General features: G+C 59.7%; 1 protein-coding gene and 1 pseudogene across 1 annotated transcript; both read right to left on the reverse strand.

The window, feature by feature from the left end:
- Positions 1-2487: 2487 nt before the first annotated feature.
- Positions 2488-19035, reverse strand: LOC119099963 (protein toll). The gene is made up of 2 exons (XM_037223070.1): positions 19025-19035; positions 2488-7199 (listed from the first exon to the last, which is right to left on the reverse strand). Exon 2 carries the CDS (start codon positions 7047-7049, stop codon positions 3960-3962), a length of 3090 nt encoding a protein of 1029 aa, XP_037078965.1. The 5' UTR covers positions 7050-7199; positions 19025-19035; the 3' UTR covers positions 2488-3959.
- Positions 19036-21960: 2925 nt separating this feature from the next.
- On the reverse strand, positions 21961-26665 carry LOC119101818 (chromatin assembly factor 1 p55 subunit-like; annotated as a pseudogene).

Genomic DNA, 26665 nt, shown 5'->3' on the forward strand with positions numbered 1-26665 from the left:
AAAATCGATCATTCACTTGTCTATAGCCACGCGAAGCTTGGCATCACTGGGCTGTGCCGTTCGGAAGTCATTCTGAGGAAAACATTTGGGGAGGTCAAACTTACTCCGCACCCCACCCGAGCACGTACTAGGGCTTGACATCGAACCTCAGCCCCCAGAGCGAAGGCAGAAGACGTCCTGACACCCGCGCGCCGCAGGCGATTGCACAGACCCCGTGTCGCCACCGAATATTGAATCTCCTCGGCACATACGTTCGCCAGCAATCGACCGGGAAGCGGACAGTGTGATGCTTTCCCTGGTCGATCCGAATGCAAGACCATGTAGCGTAAGCAGGTAAATATTTAGTCATGTAGACTACGAGAGCTTGTAGCCCTGCCTGTTTAGACCATTATTCATTAAAAAACTTGCGTTTTCAATACTCCGGTCACAATTGCAAGTCTGCACATCATTCCGAATTCATTGATGGCGTCGATGTTAAGTACCAACCCTGATCACACCACGAACGCAATTTTTTGTGTGTTTTTGCTATCGGTTGCCTGGGCTGATTGGTATAAGTTGTAGGTGTCTGAGGTGTCTGAGGAGTCGGTGGTGCAAGGCGTCTGACTTCACTAGTCTAGCTTCCGGCGTGATCCGCATAACAGTTAACACACGACATTTTCCGCATCTATCATCGCCTCGCTCGTTTTGCTCCGTCTTACTTGTCGTAGGGCGATAGGCGACATACGTTTGGAAACTGGACCAAGCGACCTGTGGACATTCATGTTCACGGTTCTGATCCCAGATGACTAGACGACCATTTTCAGGAGGCGTAATAACCTTATTGCCATTCTCTGGGGCCAAATAGGGCGGAAGGTGGCCGGAATGAATTCCATGCGGCTGACGCAAACATCCATGCACTAATTCGCAAGTTTCATCAGACTCGACAGAGGACCTTGCGCACCCTGGGTGGATTATGCTACCATCCGCACTCGTCTTGCTTGCATTCGAAGGCTGCGAAGAGGTACACTCCAGGTGCCAGGCGGGAATTTCCCAGCACAACGGTCTCTTGGCTCCATTCCCGTTCATTGCCCAATCAGAACGGGGCTCAGGCATCACCGCGGAGCTGGCGGCCTCAGCGGACTTGAACCACACACTCAATGACAGCTCACCGCCAGCCCTGCGTGTGCGCCTACCGCGACGCAGCAATCATGACAAGTAAGCTCAGTTGGCTTCCCGAACCCCCCCCCCCCCCCCCTCATGCTCCGAGCTCGTCTATGATCCGGGCAAGCTCCCGAGAACGTTCGTCTCGCGCACGGGCCAACTGGTCGGCGATTGGCCGTCGCTCGTCGTGCGATGACGTCACACGCGTCACGGTGTCGGCGCAGTGTAGTGGTCGGCCGGGCCCATCAAACCAGTTCTGGTAACGCCGGCGCGACCTCTGACGGGCGGCGGCGGGCCTGGCCGCGACGCGCCCGGCCGGGCCGGGAAAGCCGACAGTTACTCAGCTGGTGGCCTCCGGTTGCTGGTCAGGTACCGTGTGCCGCGCGATCGGAGGTGACCGTTCCGTAGGGCTGAGTCAGTCCCGTCCGGTTGACGTAATGGAGGACACAGAGGTCGGGCGCACAACGGCAAGGGCACGCCGACAGGGCTGAAGAAGGAAAGTCGAGCCAGAATACTTGCAAGCGGCGGTGACGGGCTGCATTCGTAGCCGCGGGCGGGCTGTCTGCCTTTCACGTCCGAAAAGTGGGCACGTTTCCTTCTCTTCTATGACACATCCTCCAATACCTGCACAAGCCTTCGGGCTTCGTGTGCATGCCATGGGCAAAAATGTCCCAGCTCTTCCTCTTGTCACAAAGAAATGCGCTTGTCCTTGTAACAAAGCCATTACCCCCAATCTGTGGCAGGGTGGCCGTCACCTGCTCTGCCGTCAGACACGTGGGTGAACATATCTGCTCGCCGACCCTGAAGTTTCAGCAGGCGCCTCAAAGGCCGTGTTGTCTAGACTAGATCGCATGGTCATCGGCAATTATGAGACCGGCAACCGGCCATGGCTGAAACCCTAATGCAATGATGAACGGGAGGCCCCAGTAACGGGATGGTCGCGTATGGTCGGGACCAGGAAGCGATTCTTCCTCTCGTTCTGCTATTGCGAACTAGGGACGGCCCAAGTCAGCTTCGGATGTAAGTGGACGTGGGCTAAGTCATGACAGACATGCAGGAGGCCTCTGTCACGGCCGTCTGAAGCCGCTGTAAGACGGTAGGAATCTGTTCTGACTTCGAGGAGATCCAGGTGACTTCCACAGGGAGTCGGAGGCCTCCCTGTGGAGGAGGCAGAACCATGCGACGACTTTGTATGATGGGTAGGAAGGTGAACAGGAGGAAGCCCAAACTATGCAAGGATCGTGTGCAATAAAGAGCCAAGGCCCAGCAGGAGGCCCCGGCATGCCCGAGATTGGGCGGGCGATCTGATGCCACGCCGCGTACTGCAGATGTCCTGAAATGATGAGGTCTGCGGTGCCACGGGAGATCTTCATCATGATACATGTCAACACACCGCCGTATATTGACAGATTCATTCTCTTGAGAGCAGGAGGGCTCGTTATTTTTTCTGTCGTGACTGGGAGCATATCCCAGCCCGCAGCTGAGAGAAGGCTTTCGTGATCGTGTGGTCAACCAGTAATACAAAGATTAGTAATGCACTTTGTACACTGTGCTGTTTGATGATCTGGGTTCGCGGTACGGTAGGCCAAGGGATTACTAGATTACCCGCAGGCAAAGTTAACATAACTCCGTTTGGCGTCATTTAAGTGCCTTGTTCATATGCCATGACAGCTGCCGACATTGAGTAAGGAACTTCTGTGAACTTGGCGATGTTTATGAGCGCTGGTGTTGTAATGAAATCTTCGTGTCCTGAAAATGAAATATACGTCGTCGATAATGTACCGCACATATATTTTCGAAACGGGTTGGCTCACTTTTAGTTCGGAGAAGTGAGAGATTCCAGAAACAAACACGTGGCTAACTTCGTCATAGTTAAATTTACCAAGAACGAATGCTCGGATTTTTACGTATTGTATCACAAGGAAGCCACAGAATGGAGACGTTTATGCGTTGGGAGACATTTTCAGACAGAGGCCTTTTTGCCGTGTGGGTTCAACATGACCGGCCAGCCTTCGTTCCAAACCTTACCTAGAACCGGTGAACGTGGGTAAAGTGCGCAGCATCTTGCGATGTCCGTCGCGCTGCTCGATTACCCAGAGCCGTCCACAGTTGCAAAAGGCACGAGTTGCGGCTGCTGGTTGTCGCAGAACGGCTGGCGCCTCGTCGTCTGCGGCGCATGCGCCATGTGGGGCTTCTCGGCAGTCTCAAGTCGTGACATCCGTCGGGGCTTAGCAGTCTACGGCAGCCGGTTATGAGTGGAAAGTACGGTGGTGCTGCACTGATGACGCCAGGCACCCCCTCCCCCTGTGGCCTTCTTGCCACGTCCACGCGGCGACCAGAAATCAATATGGGCCTCTGAGAACAGCAGGTAACGCTGCCCACCTGCCCGCCGAAGCATGACCAGTAGAAGGATATATGTACACGTAGTATTCCACATAAGCCAAACAATCTGACAAGCGATGACAGTTTGCACAGCATGCAACGTGTACGGCAATGAGTTGAGAACAGCACATACTGCAGCGAATGTCCCAATGTACAGGACCGGGAAGCGCTGAGGAACGACACGACATGAACGTCGCATACAACAAAAGCAAGGACGCTGAGTCGAGCACGCGCAAAATATCACAGACGCTCGACACCACCCAGCTGGGCTGCGGGACAGCTGGCGAGACGCGACGGCACACCCCCGTGGCGGCGAAGGCGGACACCCTCCCGACCCGCCGTCGTCCGACGAGGCGGCGCGACAGCATCACTCGCCGCCCAGCACCCGGCCGCCGGGCGCCGCTGACTAGAACTCACTCGCGCGGCCCGCGGCCCGCCTACACCACATGGTCGTCCAGCTTGCCGCCGAGCTCGCCGTTGGAGACGGTCGGGCCGGCGCCGTTCTCGCGGCCGATCAAGCCGAGCTTCTCGGAGCGCTGGCGGCGGCGGGCTGCCTTCAGCCGGCGCCCCTTGTGCGGCAGCGCGTACCGCAGGCGCTCCCAGAAGAGGGCGTCGCCCCACTTGAGATACGTGTTCATGCTGATGTAGAGCCGCAGCTCGGGGTCCATGCCGGCCGGGTCGGGCAGCTCGCCATACACCACCACGATCACTCGGTTGCGCTTGTCGTTGAGCGCCTGCTTGTGCGCCGTGAGGAACTCCAGCCGGCCCCACTCGCTGCGAATGAAGTTCTGCGACATGACGACGATCACGCGCCGTGAGTCCTGCACCGACTGCTGGATCTGGTCGGTGATCCACTCGCCGGCCAGCCAGTCGCGGAAGTGCAGGCACAGCGAGTACTTGGGCTCGCCCTGCTCCAGCTGCGGCACCAGCTGCTCCACCACGAACTCCTCGTCCAGGTGCGAGTAGCTGACGAACGCGTCGTACTTCTTGTCGGCGTCCAGCTCCTCCTCGGTGACCAGCCAGAGGCAGAGATTGTGCGCGTACAGCCACACCTTGATCATCTCGCCGTGTCGGTGGTAAACGATAGAGAAAAGCAGCAGGAAAATGGCAATGACGAACGCCACCACGCAGACGGCCACGATGGTGGCCGTGTGCGAGGGGCACAGGTCGGTCGGCTGCATCTCCAGCAGGCTCCGGTTCTGGCCGGCGCACGTCATCTGATCAGCGTCCACGATGCGCAGCGTGTCTCGACTAACGTGCAGCTGCAGATACTGATGCAACGGTATCAGAGCACAGTCGCACGCGTACGGGTTGTGTCCCAACCACACCTGGGTCTCGTTGTTCTCGGCGGCGTCTAGGAGCTCGAGGAAGTGCTTGCCGATGTGAGAGATGTTGTTGTACTGCACGCTCAGCCGTAGCAGGCCAGGCGGGAGCAGGTCGGGCGTCAGCTCGCTGATGGCGTTGTGGTTGAGCTGGATGTTGAAGAGCGGCGTCGGCGGCCGCGTCTCGTTCGACGAGGGCGGCGCCGTCGCCAGCGTCATGTTGAGCCGCCGAATCTGCGCACCCTCGACGCGCAGCGTGAGGCCAAAGGAGGCCGGCAGGTCGTCGAGTTCTGGCAGCGGACCGGCCGGCGCCTGCGGGCACGACACAACTACGGTGCTATCGCTGGGATGCACCACGCAGCTGCAGCCCGGCGTGCAGCCGACTTCGTACGCGCAGAGCAGGTGGTCGGCCGACACGCTGCTGAAGCGCCTGCCGGCCAACGGAGCCGGCCGGGCGCACCGCAGGTCGTCCGTCGCCAGCTGGAACGAGTTGTCCGTCGGCTCGGTGTCGGCGAACGGCCCGCTCCGCTCCAGGAACTGCTTCAGAGTGACCGCGTTACAGTCGCAGACGAACGGGTTGTCGGCGAGGTGGATCCGGTTCTGCGCGCTCGGATTCTGAAGCGGGGCCGTCAGGGACATGTAAATGGTGGAGACGTTGTTGTGCTGCATGTATATATCGGCATCTCGGCAGACGAAATTGAAGTCGGCAATCTGCAGAATATCCAGCAAGTTGTGGCGCAGGTCGAGCCTCTTAAGCTTCAGCAGATTCAATAGTATTTCATAGGGGATCTGGTCAATCTTGTTGTGCTGCAGGCGCAGTTCTTGAATCTGTCCGATTTCGGCGAAAGCCGGCTCATATGCATCCATCCACAGACTGTTGTTGGATAGATCAAGCAGCGTCAGGCTCTTCGCTAGTCCCACGAACGAGCCCCGGCCAAGGGATGTCAAGTCGTTGTCCTGCATGAAGAGCCGCCCCAACGCGGGCGTATGAGCGAACATCTCCGCCGGGAAACTCGCCAGCCCGTTGTCGTGGAGGTACAACGTGTCCAAGCTGACCAGATCCCTGAGCAGGCCGGCAGGCAGCGTGCGCAACCGGTTGCTGCTCAGGTCCAGGTTCCGCAGGTTCCGCAGACCGGCAAACGTGTTGTCCGGCAAGTCCGACACCTGGTTGTGGTCAATTGTCAGGTTCTTCAGCGAGACCAGCCCGCTGAATAGGCCGTCCGGCAGCTGCTGCAGACCCAGCCGGTCGATCATCAGCAGCTCGAGCTGGTCCAGGCCTCTGAAGATGCCGGCCGGCAGGGTGGACAGGTTGCCAACGACCACGTGACCGTTGACACGCAGTAGCTTTAGCCGCGGCGTGCTCTGGAACAGCGACTCCGGCAGCGAGCGCAGCGGGTTACACTCCATGCGCAGCACCTCCAGACTGGGCAGCGGCGCGAACACGTCGGCCGGCAGCGTCTCCAGCTGGTTTTTGTACAGGTCCAGGTGGCGCAGCCGCGCCAGGTCGCGGAAGTGGGCCCTGCTGAGCGTGCGCAGGCTGTTCCGTCCCACGGACAGCCGCGTCAGATTGTGCAAACCGTGCAGGAGCGCCGTCGGCAGCCGGCCGGCGTTCAAGTTCCACACGCCGAGGCGGCGCAGGCGCGGCGTCGGCCGGAACAGTCCCTCCGGCAGGCTGACGTTGGTGCCTGTGATGGTGAGGTTGTGCAGGTCACCGACCGAGCCGAAGAAGTCGTCGTGCAGCTCGATGCGCGTCAGGCTGTCCAGGTGCAGCGTGACCACGTCGACACCGTCCATGAAGTCTGCCGGCATGGTGTCGTTGAGCACGTCGTGCGATTGCACCTTCACCAGCTCGACGCCGGTAAGGCCGAGTCGTCGGAAGAAGTCCCGTAGACGACCGGCCGGTAGCGGGCACAGACTGAGCACCACGTTGCTTACGTCGCCCAGGCGCAGGTCCAGGTCGAACAGCGCCTCGTAGTCCTCAGCGCGCGCCAAGAGCGGGTTGCACCAGATGAGCAGGCGCGAGTCAGCCCCGGCCGACGCGTTGGTGTAGGACAGCCGCAGCCGGTACTCCTGCTCGTGCAGGCAGAGCACGCCGATGCTGGCCGAGCTGGGAGTGGTGCGCTGGCAGTGCAGCCGCGGGTCGGCCGCCGCCGCCAGCGCCACCGCCAGGGGCGCCAGCGTCGCGGCCAGCCAGCGCCGCAGCATGGCGCCGCCGGACTTCCGGCGCGCGAGGCGCGGTCGATGGAGCGCCGCTCGGCCCCCGTCAGCCGCACCGGACCTTTCCGGCGCAGTTGGATCCTCCGTCGACGCCGCGGATAGCGGCCGATGGCGCAGCTCCCGTGGGTGCGACGAGCCCTGCGAAGTGAAAGGTCGCGTGTTAGTCGGCTGGCGCTGGTGGGACAGACGGCCGTCTCCGCTGGCGCTGATGCGGACAGACGGCCGTCTCCGCTGGCGCTGATGCGGACGAACGGCCGTCTCCGCTGGCGCTGATGCGGACAGACGGCCGTCTCCGCTTAGCGTCGCCAATGAAATAGCCGCGTTACCGGGAAAGGAATGGTGGCTACTACCGCTCCTAAGTGGATTGAGCGCTGCGACCTCCCCGCAACGAGGCAAAAGTGATGCCGACGACGACGGCTGTTGGTGCATGTCAAAGAAAACTTTGGACATGAAACGGCATGAAGTCATCAGCTCATATGAAGTGGTGTTGCGAGAGGTGGGACGGAATGGGCAGTTTTCAGCACCAACAGCGTCGGCAGGTATTTGAGGCAAGCATTCAAAGCCCACAATACGGGGAATGCTACACGTTCTCCTTGATTACCTTCCAAGAACACACGAGGTCATCAGTTACTTGCTCCCGCCTATTCGCGTGGGCTTGAGTTACTGGCTGACAATTAAGTGAGTCTTGAGCATGATCTGCTCGCTGCTTACTTAATGAGATCGGCTCGCTCAGCACCATACCCAGCATCGCCCAGCCTTAACCGCGATGCATGAAGCTGGACTGACGACAGGAACAAATAACCGCACCGGCGCGTGACAGCGCAAGGCGGTAGTGCGGTACTGTTCCCTCAAAACAGCTGTCGTCTCCCGATGCATCGTTCTATATTCCAACCGCCGATTTCAGTATTTAATCTACCCCTCCCGTTCCAATCCCCTCGGAGAGGGACCTTCTCCGAAGTCGCCGCAAGAGGACCGTAAGTCATGCTGCACGACACGCATTTTTCTTGAAGCCTCGCACATTGCGGAGCCCGGTCCGTTGCCAGGCGCCTGCCGCCAGTTCTTAACCTCATCGGGCCGGCCAAGGCAAACAAAGGCCCGCTGAGCCTGCGCTAGCAGAAAGATGGCTTCTCTGCTGGCCTGGGGAGCGCGAGCCCGATTCCTTGAAGGGCACGTGCTGACAGTAAGGATGTACATCGCCGACAAGGCGCACGAGAGCGGTTTTACTTTCATCTGGAGAGGCTTTTTTTAGTCGGACAGGTTATGTGTAGATGCACGCCACGGGTAAACGTACTCGTGAGTCCCTACCACATGAGACGAACAACGCCGTCAATAAACAAAAGGCATTGACCCCCATCACGAGACCGAAAGTGGGTCGTTTGTGCAATGCGTCTAGTGTTGACCCAGCCGTTTCGTTAAGTGCACGGCAGGCCCGCATTAGGCCCGAGGTCATTCTCCGTTTGCAGTTGGACGAGGGGCGGGCCGCAGTTCTATACAGAGCGCCGCGCCAGAGCCACGGCTTGACACGTGAGGACGCGCTCCCTACAGCTGGCAATGGTGGACTGTCGGTGGCCGTGACACAAGCTACGAAACGGCGATAGCCGACTGGCCCCACACCGCTCGGAGAAGCCTAGAAGGCCGGCCGGCGGGTGGGGACCCACCGCCTTCGTCGCATTCTACCTCAGTCCAGTTTTCAGAAGGCCTTGGAGGTTCTGGTTTTCTCGGCAATACGGGCCTGAGGTCCTGGAAGAGGGGCAGATGACGTGCCCCTCACAGCGCCGGTTCCGTCACCGGCCTGCACAGATTCAGGCTCGTAAGATCGAGTCACGTAATGAATGACGTCCACAGGCCTCAGTGACTACGGCAGGGGAGACAGCCGGAGGAAGATTCGGCGACCGCGCATGACGTAGGTAACGCGTCCCTTTCCTATTCCAGGCCGCTTTCGTCAGTTTTCTCAGCATGATGAGCCCTAAACCGAAACGCAAGCAACTAAATAGTTAATCCCCATGCGAACCTTGCTGAGGACAGCACACGCTAGACATCTTCTACCAGACAGCATACACCATATCGACGGCTCATCCGCAATCGCCAGTAACCAGTGACCAGCAGCGAGCGGTGCCCGCGGGCAGTCGCCAGTAACCAGTGATCAGAAGCGAGCGGCGTCCGCGGGCGGTCGCTAGTAACCAGTGACCATAGCGAGCGGCGCCAGCGGGCAGTCGCCAGTAACCAGTGACCAGCAGCAAGCGGCGCCCGCGGGCAGTCGCCAGTAACCAGTGACCAGTAGCGAGCGGCGTCCGCGGGCAGTCGCCAGTAACCAGTGACCAGCAGTGAGCGGCGTCCGCGGGCAGTCGCCAGTAACCAGTGATCAGTAGCGAGTGGCGTCCGCGGGCAGTCACCAGTAACCAGTGATCAGTGGCGAGCGGGCGTCCGCGGGCAGTCGCCAGTAACCAGTGACCAGTAACGAGCGGCGTCCGCGGGTGGCGCTCGGCCTCCGCTCGCGTGCGTCCGTATCGTGATTGCCGGTCGGATAGCTATACGGGCGGGCCGTCCGCTGACGCATCCCCGTCTGTGTCGTGACGGAGCTCGGTCGGGGCCCGCTACGCCACCACCGGGTCTCCACCGATACAGCCAGCCACGGTACATGGCCGGCAGGCTTCTGCCAACAGTCAGCAACGGTACATGGTCGACAGGGCTCCGCCGACACAGTCAGCAACGGTACATGGTCGACAGGGCTCAGCCGACACAGTTAGCAGCGGTACATGGTCGACAGGGCCCAGCCGACACAGTTAGCAGCGGTACATGGTCGACAGGGCACGGCCGACAGGTCTCTGCCCACACAGTCAGCCGTGGTACCAGCAGAAGAGGCCTTCTGATATCACCGCTAGCCTTGTTATCACGCGCAAGACTTCCGGAACACAGGCAGCCAGCCAGCTACAGTATCGAAGTCTGACGGCGAGCCACCCTGCCGCCGGCTATACTCTGCTAATACAGTCACCCACGGCCATACTTTGCTAGCATAGCTACCACGGTCATACTCTGCTAATATAGCTACCCACGGCCATACTCTGCTAACATAGCTACCCGCAGCACCACTGACAGTGCAGATGGCGTATATCGTGGTCTGTCCGGCAACCGAAACTATTTCCGGGCATTCTACCCAGTAGACAGATTCGGAAGCTACCAGCCTACCTAATCCCGGCGTGTTTGAATGCCAATTGCCTTCATTAAAACCTATCATACTTTCATGCTCCGAAGTCGTTTTCCTCATACTTGTGGATGGAGATGTGCTTCCGGCAGCTACGGGCGTGAACACCGTCCTTCCAGCTGATTCTGTACCAACGTTTATGACGATTCTCTGCTGCCTGCACAGAGCTCATGTCCTCGCAGTTCTCCCACACTCAAGGAACCGTGGAAGACCTACAGAGTTCTGATCGGGAAATTGCCGTGTCGACTATTCCGTGCGTCAGTGATGTGCGAGACAGTTTTCCCGTCCCAGACAAGGCATTCGCCGTCCTAAGCGTGCCAGGCTCATGGCAAACATGGGCAACCCCGCATTTTCCTTGCGGCCTCTTTCGGTGATGATCGGTGAGGGACCTCACCTCCCGCTGCACTTATAAACCGTCCCCATCGCCAATGTATCGTGCTTTCGGTGATGATCGGTGAGGACCTCACCTCCCGCTGCACTTATAAACTGTCCCCATCGCCAATGTATCGTGCTTTCGGTGATGATCGGCGAGGACCTCACCTCCCGCTGCACTTATAAACTGCCCCCACCGCCAATGTATCGTGCTTTCGGTAATGATCGGTGAGGGACCTCACCTCCCGCTGCACTTTTAAACTGTCCCCACCGCCAATGTATCGTGCTTTCGGTAATGATCGGTGAGGGACCTCACCTCCCGCTACACTTATAAACTGCCCCCACCGCCAACGTATCATGGTTTCGACTCCGATCAATGCCTTGTCTCATGAGCTATGCGCGGCAAGTTTGGTGGTCGGTCCAACGGCAGCTGTGTGGGAAGCGTCTCGGCCTCCCCAGAGAGCCCCGGCGAGCGCATACGTTTGTTATCTCGCGGCACAGCTTTGACGTGGGTGTTCTGCGACAAATCGCTGTCCCAGTGACGTCATTCGATGGTCGGCCTCGTAACGCCGTCACGGACGTGAGCGTGGTCCAAGCAACGGCGGTTAATAAACAGACCGGACGGCCCCAAAAAACAGTCACGATGTTTACCTCCTGCATTTTTGTACGGACACTTGCCTGTATTTTAAAATCGCATACCTCCGAACGCATTCGACCGAAAAGCTATTGTTCTTCGTGCGATGTTAACCGGTGTTTCGAAAAAAAATATCACACGGTTCGAGATGCGTATTTTTTTTCCAACATCATGGAATCGAGAATAACCTCAGCAGTGGTAAAAAACCAGGCGGCAGTGGGTTTGACACCAGAAGGTGTACCATGCAGACAAAGATGCAGTGATCTCGGTTGTTTGCTGACTGGCAGTTAAAAGTCTAATAGCAGACTAGTTTTGGGCTTGGTAAACGGGCAAATTCCTGACGAAGCCATCGCTTCGTGCCACACGTCGGGTCTAATTTCGTTTATTACGACAAACGAGTGCCCCAGTTTCGGGAAAAGTGGACATGTCGAAGGAGTGATGGGTTAATATATGCGACGCAAGGGAGAAGTAAGCCATTAAAAATGAGTCAACACTCTTAGCTTGAACGAAACGCCGCTCAGTATGATGAAGTGCGGCCGCGAGCCCAATTCTTTTGGGTGTGTTATTGGTGGATACCATGACGCAAGCAGGCCCGTGGAGATTTATATAACTACTGTTTATCGCTATATATTGCGGCGAAAATCATAGGTTTGTGGTAGCTAGGGTGAATATAAAGAAAGTACAAGCACTTATCGCAGAATGGACATCAAAAGTCCAGCAAAAATGTGCTTGCATGAAAAAATAGTGCGCGTGATCTCAATGTTCCACCACACAAAACCCTACCGAAAACCAGAAAGGCATGCTCGGTTGCTATTTTGCCATAGTGGCTGCTGCGAACAACTTCCAAAAAAACAAGTTATTGTGGGTGACAATTTTTTTTCAGACAGGCTAGTTCTCCCCCACCTTACTATTCGCACCTTGCCCTACTCCAGTCATGCAGTGAGCGGAGCGTGCCATTCCCGTGCGCTGACGGGATGGGGACGCCTTCGAGATCGTGGCCAGCGGCTTCCACTTTACAGCAATGCCTTTGCTGACCCCCCAGGCCACCTGACATTTTCACGCAGCTCAGGAAGTGCTCTTTGGCATGCATTCGTTCACGTGGTAAGATGGCGGGCCGGCAGAGCGAAATGGTGCTATTGATCCAGCCAACCGGAGCCTCAGCCGGCCCCTGGTGTAATAGCCTGCTCCCGTATTCCAGCAATGGCCCAGGGCCAGGCGGGATGGCCTTGGATGGCATGGCTGCTCCAGGCGGCGGCCCAAGCCCATCAGGCCTAGCGTTCGCGGCACGTTGCGATCAAAGGCCTCGAAGCTACCGCGCTTCTTCAAATAATGGGTTCATGACGAAGTGGGCACATTCGTGCGTGGAGCGCACGCTTTTGATCCTGTGTGGACGGAACTCAGTGTGGACAGAGCCCCGCCACAGCCGCACGGCGCGGGGTCAGTGTGGACAAAGCCCCGCCAGAGCCGCACGGCGCGGGGTCAGTGTGGACAGAGCCCCGCCAGAGCCGCACGGCGCGGGGTCAGTGTGGACAGAGCCCCGCCAGAGTCGCACGGCGCGGGGTCAGTGTGGACAGAACCCCACCAGAGCAGCACGGCGCGGGATTCACCAGCGCAGGGCGCAGCCGTCGGTGCGAAAACCAGTCCAGCATCCGCAGGGCGCAGATACGTTGTTGATTAGCGTCGTGTCATGCGCCATGGTAAGCTTTACGTCGGACTTTCCGAAAAATCTGGGGCTGAGCCCCATTTGGGTCTGAGCCTAAGCCATCTGAGGAGAGAGATCATAAGCCATTTTGCGAAATTGACACCTGCCTCCGTTCCAGCGTTGCCGCAAGTATCCCACTCCTACTTTGGATCCAAGTTAGATGGTCGTTTTTACACCCGCATAACAACTCAAAATTCGTCAACAGACGATGGGCCACCAGCCCTCGGCTGCATGCCGCAGTGGGTCCAGTGGTCTACAGTCTGTTGCGTCCCCATTGCTGGCAGTTATAACGCAGCAGGCTGCAGTCCCTGTGTAATGCACGCTGCGGAAGAAATTGAGCACACGCAACCGAGACACTGCAAGTCAGCGTGCTGAACAAAACCCCGGAGTCCCCGCCTTCCGAGAGGCCGCCCTCGCCGCTAATCCGCAGCTGGAGTGGTGCTGACCGCCGCACGATGCGCGTGCACCGCAGCCGCCGGCGCCCTCGTCCCGTCGGATCCGGCCTGCCAGCGGGCGTCGCAGCTCGGACCGGGGCGGACGTGGTGTCGAGCGGCGCACCAGAGTCTGGGGTGCCGCCGCCTGTAATCTAGCGACGTTGCTCCTCCGCTTCCGGCACGCGGCGCCGGTCAGCGGCGCTGGCCGCGGCTGCGCACGCGGCGCCGGTCAGCGGCGCTGGCCGCGGCTGCGCACGCGGCGCCGGTCAGCGGCACTGGCCGCGGCTGCGCCGGCGGGGCGCCCACCCGGTCCAAGCCGCAGCCGACCACCGACACCTGATGCGCTCTATGGTGACCTTCTCGCCGACGCGCGGAACGTGCTTTCGGCTATCGGCTCAAGCTCTCGCTCCTATATTGATGGCTTCATGGGTGAGTGCATGGGGACCATGTCCGAAGCACGATGTTGGAAAGGCAGAGCTCGTCTCGCTCCAGGTCTGGTCTTTGCGTGATTGCCTTCCCCTCCGCTCGGCATTCCGAATGTAACCACTAGCAGGACTCGATACCTGGCCCGCCCTACAATGGCTCACCCGTGTCACACCCGACCTTAAAAGGATGCCCGCCATCGCCATGCCGGGCTGCAAGGCTTGACAGCCCGGCGCCAACGCCCAACAAGTGCCAGATCCAGAACAATTCACACATAGGGCGTTCCAGACGAGCCTCAAATCACGTTACGCATGGAGAAGGAGGAGGATCTTGAGAAACGTGGCCGAGACGTCACACGGCAGGGGGAGTTTAGAAAACATACCATTATGCTCCGATTTGGTTCCCAATCATGCTAACACATGATACACTAATTCGACAGCATAACCAGGGAGAGGGCCTCTCAGCCAGTGTAACCGGCGCGTAGCCTGAAAGGAAGGGGTGGACACGGACACGATGGGTACATAATCTATGAACTGACCCTTAACTGGAACATGCATGCCATGAGCTCATGACACATCGGCGCACTGCAAGCCGCCGGCAAACAACAAACAAGCCGGGCTGTCAGACCAGAGGCTCCAGCCCCACGCCCCTGCTCCGCTCAGCCCGCGTTCCAGGACAGGGTCCGTTACGCTTTGATGCAAAGCTGTCGCAGCTAGCGAGCAGAAGCCGGCCGCGCAGGTCGGATGACGTTCTCTGGAGAGCCCAGTTTATGCGTAGTTGTGCTAGAACTGAAGCCGACCGTAACCCCCAAACGATGGAAACGATCTCGGCGTGGGCACTGGCAGGGGTTAGTCACTGTTCTCGAAAGCCCGACAGCGTTTGGCGCTGGGGTTGCGGTTGCGACTTTGCTCAGCTGTGTTCCCTCAGCTTAGACAGAGCTCATAGACAGAAGCGTGACGTGGCCCGCCTAACTGGCCTTGTGATTGACTTACCAACGTCCAGCACAGACGCCAGCTGGCTCAGGACCAGGCGACCGACGTCCGTCGCACCAGGGACAGCATGAGCCAAGCCTCTCTGTACTTCAGCACCGTCAGTACTAATGGTATGGAGAGAAGTACTAGCGTGGTGGGAACGCTTCGATACAAGACCACGGATAACGGGCTTCAGGCTTCCAGCCCCCAGCCAGGAGCTAGAACCTCCATAGGGTCCACAGCACGTAGACAAGTCATTGAACGTGTACATTTGCACAATCCCCGCAGATTTCAACATACTTTGCTGCTTAGTCCTCCATGATCTGGGATTTATTTATTGTTCAAAACCAAAAGCCCTCGAGATCTACCTGCGATCTGTGCCGCCGGACCCTTTAAAGTATACGACTCGCTTGAGAATCCGAGAACGTTTACCTGCGTACCTGCACGTATCACACCAGCGACGGACAGACAGCGGGCACCACGAACAAAGAAGCAGCCGGCATCAGGCGGCGTCGTCATGAGCTCCAGCATGACGTGGTTTTTGCTGGTTAGGAGTCAAACCATCCATTTTATGAGGGTCTTCTGAGAACAAAAAGTGATCGCCACCATCCCGCTGCTGATTGACCCCATCCGACGGCCAGTGTTATGCAGCAAAACCTACACCAGTGCTACGAAGCGAATTACAACATACTCGCGCACGTCGGAAATAATCGCATCATGTTGACTCTTGGGCCGACAGCTAAGTAAATCCCATCGGACAGCGTCTGGGTAAGCTTGGACTGTTCCCAACGTTTATGCCTGCGAGGTGCCACTTGGGAACGGCTTGAGCTGTCGCCTGGGTTTATGGGGCAGCCCATGGACCGGCTCTGCGGTCTGCTGCAGACTCGCAGGCCTGGACAGACACGTGCTCCATGGACGGCTGGTAAGATTTTATTTCACGAGCTGATCACAAGCTGAGCGACAGCTGTGTGACACAGATCGGGGTCGGAGCGCCTAGATTATCCCGCGTCACCGTGAAAAATGGCGACAATGTGTGACACTGGGAATGAAACCGTAAACCCACACAGTTACCATGCAGTATTGACACCAGGCGAGGCCATATGGCTGGGAGCACCGCCAACCGGTTAGCCCTGCGACCACCCGGGGCGCAGCAGCCCTGCACCATCTAAAACGCAGCGAGGGGGCCCCCGGCTTCTGCATGCCCCGAACGTGCCTCGCGCAAGGCAAACCATGCCCGCGTCTGCATCGCCATGTATACACGTGCTGATTCCAGAGACGAGCCAGCAGCGCCTGGACGCCAGCCATCTGCACTGCAATGAGGTGACGTATTGACGTGCTCTGAGCAAATGGAAACTAGAATTGGTAACGGCAGTCCGGCGGCGCGTCGACTGCCGTCATATGCTAACCGTCATACCGTAACCGTCATACGTTAACCGTAACTGCCGTCATATGACTGCCATATGTTAACGCCGCGCCTGATTATGATTTACTCCGCGCCTACACCACTGAGCTCATGCCAATTACGCGCGCTCCCAGGCCGCTATATTTCGCGTAAGCCCGTGAACTGGCGAGTCTGGTGTGCTGACTAGCTGCATGCCTGCCGGCAGAGTGCTAATCTGCACTGCTCTGCAAGACGCGTGCTAGGTGATTTCCTGATGGTAAGCATGACATCGCAACTTCCTACTCGGAAACCTGTTACGAATTACGTAGGCGGGAAACAATGCTTATGCTGGTCTGTGCAGCTTAAAAAGAGCTATCAACGGTATCTCAGAAATGTTTACTTACATTCCACGGGCTTATTCAGTGCACTTGTGCAATCTTCTCATTGCATTGGCTATTCAGATGAGGCATTGAGATTTCGTACCATTTAGCGGCTATTTTTCATTGGTGTTTTACAGCACCTGTCGGGAGACGACTCGCGTGCCCTTTGGTCGGCGATCCTTCTCGCTCGATGCTATCAAACATCAACCTCAGACGTAAACCATCGCTGTGTGTGTGAGGCTGCACCAGCAATGCAGGCTGGACAGCCAGCTGACGCCAGCTTTCCTGCCTACGGTCCATATTCTACAGTCTACACGTATCACGCACACATGCCAGGCTCCTTCAGCACCGTTGCAACCATGGCTGGTTCGGCACTAACGGTGCCGCGCAGTCAGCACTAACACAACTGCGCCGCAGGTCGACCGGACTGACGACACAGACCTCGACCTTTAGCTGGGAGGTGCCCAGTGGACTGCACCGAGAACTTGTGGTCAGCGGGGCAGGCCTTGCTTTGACGGTGAAAACGTGCTGACTGAGGAAGCAAATGAAAACGAATGGGAGCTCGGCGCGCGACGTCAGCGGACCCGCGAACGGTCATCCCTATGCGTCACCCACACATACAGTTTTTGGGATCGCATCAGCCGCTTCCACAGCCCCACGCCGTCGCCCCCCGCTGATCGTTCCATACAGAGCACCCCCGAAGACCGTCCCATACACTGCCGGCCGGGCCTCAGACACTGCCGGCCGGCCGCCACGCCGGCGCGGATCGACGGTCATGTTTACCCGGAAACGCCCCCGGACCCGGACACAGGACAGGCTCCGTGGCGGGGGCGGAGCGTCCGGCGGCGCCGTGGCACAGCTCGGCACACACACGCCCACACCGGGTCGGCGCTAGTCCCGCATCCGTCCCGCGCATCCGTGCGGCACACACGACAGCGCCGCCACCTCCCGTGATGAGCACGCGGGCCGCACGAGTCCGCGCTCCTCCTCGGAAGCTGGGCACGAGCGCCTGTGAGGCCCCGCGTCCGTTTAGTGTCGTTCTGGTCATTACGTAACTGGAACCAGGCCGGCCGGCCCCGTGGGCGTGTTCTGGGTAGTTTGGGGTCCACCCGTGGCGCCGTCCGCAGCGGGAACACGGCGTCAGCCGCGCCGCGGGCGAGGCTCGTGTGCAAACAGGCTCCTCGGGAGAGAGCACACATCGGGCACATACTTCGGCGAAGGCGGGACGGGCGCGGAAAACCCGGGTCAGACACGCCGACCCGCGGCTGGGCGCGGGCACGGTGCCGAGCGACCTCCGACGAGGCGCCGAGGGTCGCTCCCTCTGCCCTCTCTTAGAGTCCCGTCACGTCAACGCTCGGCAACAGCGACTGGTCACGCGGAGCGCGGCGCGGTTTCATTGGAAGTTGCGTCATCCGCTGTCACAGTGTTCCCAGTCTGACCCGGCGGCGATCTCGCGGAACCGCCGCTGCTACCGTGAAGACCTTGCCTGGAGTCCGAAGCACGTTATCAGCCGCCTGGCCCCCTGTGCAGCACGCCATTCGCCGCCGGTGCCGCCCGCCGGGGCGGCGCGGCGAGCCGGCCCACCGGCGGAGCGCGGCGGGCGCGCCGGTCCCGCCCGCTCCACCACGCACCACACAGCGGTGACTCACGGCCCGACAACAGCCGCCGCCGGACGGGCCCGGCTCGGCCCGTGTCACCCCACCGGCGGGGGAGGGGCCACAAAGCACCGAGCACACCGGCGGCACTGCGGTGGTTCCCCGTCCAGCTGGAAATCACCGCAGAGGCGCGGCCCACCTGTCGCTCGCTGGATGGGTGGGGCGCCGTGGCGGCGAGCCGGAGCGCCCGGAGCTTTTGCGTCGTGAGCCGGGCGTCACCCATTGATCGGGCGGATCAGGCGGATCAGGCGGATCAGGCGCCGACTGTCACGCATCGGCCGGCCCTGACCTGCACGTGGTGACAGCCGCCAAAATTAGCGACCGCATCGACCGGGCACAGTCTGCCGTAGTCCCGGGCGCGCGGCGTGCTCGCCAGATCGGGCGGGTGCCGTGACCCGTGCCAAATCCGCTCACCAGTCCGCGGCCAACACGAACGTGCTGTCCCGCCCGGGAGCCCCGCCGATCAGAGCGGCAGACTGCACTGGTTGCCCGGCGCACCGCTGGATGGTGCGCGCCGTTCGACGAGTCAGTGCGGCCGCCGGTGTGACCCAGCCTGCTCAGGGCGGAGGGCAGGGTCCGAGAGGCGACGCCAGCGATACGTGAACGCCGGCATCAGACGGCCAACGACACACGACCACGCGACCCGAGACTGGAGGGGAGCGAACGCTGCCGTTGGGCAACACCGCGCCGTCGGCCTTGGGCCTTCCGTGAACTGTCATCAGGTCACTGTCGCTGCCAGGCTCCGCGCACCAACACAGCTTTGCCGCGTCCCATGGGCCCAGTCCACAAGCACACCCTCATGCACGTACCTTCGCGATGCGTTTCCTTCCGCTGTACTCTCTGTCGCGTCGCGACACGTCTCTCGCCGTGGAAGCAGCGTGCGGCCGGCCGCCGACTCGACAACACGCGGCTCTCCACAGTCAGCACTGCGGCGGGGCAGCGCACACGCCCGAGCCGCCGCTCGGGCCGTGACGTCACCCGTTTCCCGCTGACGTCACGGTCGGCGGTATGCGCCTGGCCCGGCCGGGCCGGCGGGCCGGCGGGCCGGCGAGGGCCGCCGTCTCGGGACGGCGAGGACGTCAACAGCGACGCGAACGCCTGCGGCCGGCCCCGAGGCGGGCAGCGCAGGGCGGCGGGAGAGGTCGACAAACAGCCCGACCCTCGGCACGCTCTCACCCGGCCCCCGGCAGCCCGGCCCCCGGCACGCCGGGATGGACGACCGCGGCCGGCGGCCGGGCACGGTCGGAGGCCGGACTGGACGGCCGACGCCGTCGGAATCCAATGCACAGAGCACTGGGTGGGGTGCTGCCAGTGGCGTAGCAAGGATCTTGCCCAAGGGGGGGGGGGCAAATCGGGGCATAGGGGACCGTCTAAGTCAGGGGGCTCACTTCGTCGTTATTGGGAAACGTTTCTTCTTGACTCGATGGAACTTTTTAGGCTCGGGGCTCCATTTTGGTGCCTGGCAAGCCCATTCGTTGATTGTTTAGAAACCTTCCGGACATAAAAAAATGCAAAAAGCACTGGGACCTTCGACTCCAGTGTGGTCTTCAGCTCCGCCAACCCCAAGGCAGCGGGCATGACCTCACAGCCCCGCCCGTGGCAACGCCACTGGGTGCTATAGTCAGCAGCAGCAACCACAGGCCATGTCTTCGTCCGCTCCACATCGCGTGATCCCGTGCTCCGAAACATGCAAGGGCATAAAAACATTCCCCACAATGGATGGAATAAACATGCCGAAACCAATTCTATCCATGCATCGTTGTAATGTCAGTGCTAAGCTTTCGCGAGAAAATGATGGATCATTGCCCACCCAACACCCATTGTTCCCACGCTGATGGCGGCGTGCTTGGAATCGCTCCTATTTGCAACTGGCTGCGAACTCCGCTCCGAGGCAACAGCGAGAAATCGGACCTGGCCACACCTTCGATAAGCAGCCCCACTACACTCCACTAGTACAAGCATACCACATCCCTCCACTAGTCGCAGACCACCCGAGTAAACGACCCCGAACACAACTGTAAGCCAGGAGCGCGAGGACGGCACCACAGACAGAGGACAGCACGCATAGCCGGTTGGAGGGGAGGCACAGACAGCGGAGGGAGGCACAGACAGTAGGGAGGAGGAACAGAGCAGTGGAGGCTCAGACAGCTGATGGGAGGCCATAGCAGTGAGGGGAGGCCCAGACAGTGGAGGGGAGGCACAGACAGTGGAGGGGAGACCCAGGCAATGGAGTGGAGAGTGAACTGTTCCTCCATACAGGCAGTGGAGGGGAGAGTGAAGGGTTCCTCCACACAGACAGTGGAGGGGGAGAGTGAAAGGTTCCTCCTCCGCACAGACAGTGGAGGGGAGAGTGAAGGGAAGGCCAGCCAGTAGGGAGGGGGAGGCACAGACGGGGTGGGGGTGGGGGTAGAGTGAAGGGAAGGCACAGCTGGTGGGGGGGGGGGGGGGAGAGACACAGACAGTGGAGGGGGGAGGGGGCACCACTTTGAGGCAGATCCTTCACGCATCTCGCAGGGATAACGTGAACTTTTCTGAACAGTGGAGTGTAAAGCCTCGCCCATGATGGCAGCAATACAAGCGAGGTAGCAGCCAGTTGCTCTGGAATCTGGTCGTCGCTTGCTACATTGAATGGGGCTTTTGTTCTCAGCGAGTCGTTTGAAACCTTGGATATGGACTTGCCCACGCTGAGACGGCACGTTTTTAAAATTACTGGGCGCTGTGATTGAATAACAGCATTTCTGCACAAAGTCCAGGGCTCCGTGGTCAAGTTCAGACACGTAGGGTCTGAACCCCCAGCAAGTACATGGGAAGCTCCGCCCGTTATTCCACAGTAAATTCCATCCGACTACACACAGTGTGTAAATGCTATCTTGCACGAGCGCCGTGTCGGCCACTCCCGACATTTTTTCATGCACGGCAGCGGTAACCTGTCCGTGCGCTGGTGATTTTCACCGCCGGAAAATCCAAGCCAAGGGCGTGTCTAGCAACTCAAACTCGTGGGGTCCGGGGGGGGGGGGGGAAAGAGATGCACGCCAATGATCGCAGAAACCAAGCTATCAAACTAGGTCGAAGGGATTTCAAGCCGCTTGAGGGCGAGCTCCATAACAACCACCCTCTGGGTGTTCACATAGAGCCCCGCTACCGACGCGCCTGCACCGACAGCAGCGGAAAAACCGGGCTCGCCACCACAGATGGGCTGCCATGCCAACACATCGCGATCGATTCCGCGTTCGTTGACGTTTCTGGCTCAGCTTTCCGCACCGAGAGAAGACGGGAGCAGCGCCTCGCTTCTTGGTAGAGACAGTATGCAAATGTACCTGTTGGCGTTTGTGGTTCTGGCCGACCAGACTGAGTCACGGACGGCCTAATGCATGGCGCGCGGACACGACACTGCCAGCACTGGCACCTGTGGCGCCACGACGGGGCCGGCCAGCTGCAAACTACCGTCGGGAAGGTGACGCATCGAACCCGGTTCAGCGGCTCCCGCCCACCAGCGGTGACCGCCTCATGTGAGAAGATCTCGGCGAAGGTCTGTGTACGCTTGTATTACGAGATGGTCGGCGGTGAGCCACAAGCGGAATGATGATGAATGCTCTCGACATGAAGCAGGGCCGAGATAAGGACACCAGGCGTCGGATACGAAACTCAATGTCAGTGTCGGGCTGAGCTGTCTTCTCTCGGGATACCCTTCCCGACGCTAACCTTAGAACGGTTCACATCACGTTTCCAAGCCACGGCAGGCGTCTCAAGCGACGACGTCACCATAGGTCTGCAGATGTCGCGTCGGTCGCCGGCCGCCGCGCGCAGAGATCGCTTCAATCGCGCGGTTGGCCTCCAGCTCGGCCGGCTGCGCCTCCGACTCCTCGTTATAGATGTTCTCGGCCATCTGCCACACCTGCATGATATTGTCCTCGGAGACGGAGCACACCACCCACGGCTCGTTGGGGTTCCACGAGAAGTCGGAGATCTTGGCCGTGTGGCCGCCGTGGATGAAGAGCAGCTCCGGCGGCCCGTCCTCAGCGTCCTCGGCCGACTGCTCCTCGCCGATCTTGCTCAGGTCCCAGACGTGCAGGCGCCGGTCGGTGCCGCTGCTCGCCAGGATCGTCTCGTTGTGCGGCGACCACTGCACCTGGAAGATCTCGTCCTTGTGCGACTCGAACGAGTGCAGCTTGAGCTTGAGGTTGCGCAGGTCCCACAGCGCCACCGTCTTGTCGGCCGAGCCCGTCGCCAGGATGTACTCCGAGTACGGGTTGAACGAGAGGCAGTTGACCTCGGCCGTGTGCGCGTCGACGATGTGCGACGGCTTGTTGGTGGTGCTGGAGCGCGTGTCCCAGATCATCAGCTTCTGGTCGTCGGCCACCGAGCCGAAGAACGTCATGTGAAGCAGGTGCCAGGCCACGTCCTGTCGGCAGAGCACCGTCACACACCCGCCTGGTCTGCTGATGACCGTGAACGGCTTTTCTCGTCCGAGGGATTCACTGGGGCGGAGAAAGGCGGAACCGGCTTTCGGTGCAATCTGTGTTCGGCTGTACGAGCTGCACCAGCTGTGGTATCATGTATTGCAGCATTTTTACTGTTGCAAGTCAGAAGTCCACAGAGCTACAAGATTGAAGTAGGATAATTGCAAAACCCCAACACAATCAATCCTTCCGCACGCGCCACCACCAAAAAAAACACACCTTTTGAACGCCGAGCAAAGGGGTGCATACAGGGAAGCGTCCGAACACTTCCGAATACAATATTACCCACATACAGTATGTCAATAACATGAAAGGTGAGCCAACTTCATAAATGTCAGACGTAGGATCTGGTTACAGCATGCACCTTTTTTCCGCGCACCTGGCCGGCCGAGGCACGAATGGCATTTTAACCACGTGCACACATTTACGATATCCTCGATGGTCGTTTAAGACTACCGACATGACTCTGGCATCAGTGGGTACCAGTCCTGGACTACTGCGGTGCTAAAGGTCTACGATGGAAACTGATCCCAATGATTCTCAAACCACGCAACCGTGAGCGTGCGGAGTAACCTACCCTTTTTAAAGGTATATGGCCAGACTAGGAAACAAGAATGCACAGCACGCCACACGTCACTGCATCGCAGCATGAAGTATTAACATCGTAACACAACCAACGTGTACGTTGAGGAACAAAGTGCAAATACACAATCGAAGTGTACAGGGCAAAACAGGCTCAGCACAACTGTCCGAATATAAGTGAAGATCAGTAACCAGACAACGGACTTCGTTTCACAAAAAACAAACGTTAAGACGGCTTAAACAAGACCTGAGAAGCGTGATGGTCTGTTTAGAGGACTGCAGTCAGTGGAGGCCCACGCTCTCACCTCGACGACAGCCGTGGACCGGTGAGATGTTCTTGGCATCACCACCTTGTTCTCCTTGGGCGTGCGTTGATGTCCAGAGCAGATGGTGTGGTCGTCCGAGGCCGACAGCAGGTTGCCATTGACGGAGGGGTTCCAGGAGAGGCCGTACCCCTCCTTCTGGTGGCCCCAGAAGCCTGGCATGCGCCCAGCCGTCGTCAGTGGGCGTCGGGGGGTTGGGGTGGGGGGGGGGGGGGGGAGGCGACAGCTGGGCTCAAATGGCCTTGTCCGGCTGATTGTGGACGCATGCGACAGCTGAAGCCGGGTGAGAACGGGCCATGACCAGCCGCTGAGACGCCAAACGTCGCTGAACGCCATGACCGGCGAAAACTCTCACGCGGCGAGAACGGAATCTCGGTACATTGGCAATGAGCCGAAAGCCTTGAACTGCCGGACCGCTAACGCCGCCGCCCCGGCGAACCGCGGGGCGCAACGGGCGGCCCACCGGTCGCGGCCCGCGGCGGCGAAACGAGCAGGCGGCACGGCGGCGGGGGAGCCGAGGCCGCGACCGCTGCCGAGCCGCCGAGGCGCCGCCGGTGGAGTGGGCGAGCGGAGTCCCCGCACACGATCACGCCAGCTGGTGATCCGAGACGGTGGCGGGGTGTGTCATCATCAGGACCCTGGAGACGGTCCGGGCTCCAGCTCCCGTCCGCGAGCGGTTCGTCCCGGGGTCTGACCTTCTGACACTGAGCGGGATGGGGTCCAAGTCCTCAGCCGCCTCGTCACGGCCCGCCGTCTAAAATGTGCTTTAGGTGCCGTCACCGAGCTCAGTCGCGTGTTCCCGATCAATCGTGCCCGAGCCTAGGTCAGCTCCGTCCTCTAGCTCCCCATCTGACTGACCTGAGGTCGGGGCTGCACTGTGCTAAGGTCGGGGCTGCACTGTGCTGAGGTCGGGGCCGCACTGTGCTGAGGTCGGGGCTGCACTGTGCTAAGGTCGGGGCTGCACTGTGCTGAGGTCGGGGCCGCACTGTGCTGAGGTCGGGGCTGCACTGTGCTGAGGTCGGGGCTGCACTGTGCTGAGGTCGGGGCTGCACTGTGCTGAGGTCGGGGCTGCACTGACTCGAGGTAGAGGCTCACTGACCTGAGGTCGGGGCTGCACTGTAGTGGGTCGGGCTGCACTGACCTGAGGTCGGGGCTGCACTGTGCTGAGGTCGGGGTGCACGTGCTGAGGTCGGCTGCACTGTGCTGAGTCGGGGCTACACTGTGCTGAGGTCGGGGCTGCACTGACCCGAGGTAAAGGCTCACTGACCTGAGGTCGGGGCTGCACTGTAGTGGGGTCGGGCTGCACTGACCTGAGGTCGGGGCGGCACTGTGCTTGAGGTCGGGGCTGCACTGTGCTGAGGTCGTGGGCTGCACTGTGCGGATGTCGGGGCTTCACTGGCTTAGGTCGGGGCTGCACTGACCCGAGGTAAGGCTCACTGACCTGAGTCGGGGCTGCACTGTAGTGGGGTCGGGCTGCACTGACCTGAGGTCGGGGCGGCACGTGTGCTGAGGTCGGGCTGCACTGTGCTGAGGTCGGGGCTACTGGTCTGAGTCGGGCTACACTGACCCGAGGTAGGGGCTCACTGACCCGAGGTCGGGCTGCACTGTGCTGAGGTCGGGGCTACACATCTGTGCTGAGGTCGGGGCTACACTGACCCTAGGTAGGGCTCACTGACCTGAGGTCGGAGCTGCACTGTAGTGGGTTGGGGTTGCACTGACCTGAGGTCGGGCTGCACTGGTTGGGTCGGGGCTGCACTGACCTGAGTTCGGGGGTGCTGCACTGACCTGAGGTCGGGGCTTACTGACCTGGGGTCAGGGCTACACGACTCGAGGGGCTCACTGACCTGGTCGGGGCTGCACTCGCCGCCGCATCCGGCTTGCTCGTCGGGTGCTTGGTGTAGTCGAACACGAGCACGTCCGAGCTGGGCGTCTTGGTGGCGATGACGCACGGGTTCGCGGCATGTAGCGCGCCCGGTTCACCTCGCCCTCGTGGTTGATCTTGATCTCGATGTCGATCCGGCCATTCACTGAGCTGAAGCCGCCGAACTCTGCCGGTACAGCGCGCGACCGACTGATAGAGGGCCTCCAGACAAGTGCACAACACTGGGCTCAGAGTGGGATCAGTCGGAGGGGAGCAGACAGAGGGAGAAAGGATTGTGCAGAGAATTCGACAGAAATGATGAATGGAACATATAGGGGAAGAGAACACGTACAATGGCATTGCGAGGAGCAGACAAGGGAAGAGGACATGTGCAAACAATGGTGTTGAGAAGGGATCTCTACCATTTCTGCCAAGCCGTGCAAAGTGGGGGCAAAAGACAAGAAAAAAACAACGAAAAGAACCAACAAAAGGGCACATTGGGATATCCATAGCAGGAGACTACCATATATCCGCGGAAGCTACAACCCGTTTCAGAACTATGTAGATGACGCATACGGTTACGAAACACGCGAACTACTTGTTCACGGTGAAGTCCGCGACACGGATGTCACTGCAATAATGCTCGCGACCGCCAGTGGGGAAAGGAGAATACGAACACTCCCACGCTCCCATGGCAAGTACGCGGCCATCTGGGATCCTCGGCGCAGTACAGAGGGGCTCTGACGCACGCACCCGCCCACTTTCCTGTGGAAGGAGGGGGATGTGTGCGTACATATCGCCCCGTTCGCTGTCGTAGGAGGGAGATGCGTACGTACGTACCGCCCCGTTCGCTGTCGTAGGAGGGGGATGCGCACGTACGTACCGCCCCGTTCGCTGTCGTAGGAGGGGAATGCGTACGTACGTACCGCCCCGTTCGCTGTCGTAGGAGGGGGATGCGTACGTACGTACCGCCCCGTTCGCTGTCGTAGGAGGGGGATGCGCACGTACGTACCGCCCCGTTCGCTGTCAAAGGAGGGGGACGCGTACGTACGTACCGCCCCGTTCGCTGTCGTAGTGTGACGGGTCGAGCTGGGCGTCCTCGGTCGGCAGCTGCACCGAGGCGATCAGCAGGTGGTTCTGCTCGTCGGACGTGTGGGTGCCCAGGATCAGCCGGTGCACTGTGTAGTCCTTCCCGTCCGGCCTGGCGAACACGGCCGTCAGGGG

The sequence above is a fragment of the Pollicipes pollicipes genome, unplaced genomic scaffold (genome assembly GCF_011947565.3).
Source record: "Pollicipes pollicipes isolate AB1234 unplaced genomic scaffold, Ppol_2.1 Scaffold_4881;HRSCAF=5763_pilon_pilon_pilon, whole genome shotgun sequence".
Taxonomy (NCBI): Eukaryota; Metazoa; Arthropoda; class Thecostraca; order Pollicipedomorpha; family Pollicipedidae; genus Pollicipes; species Pollicipes pollicipes.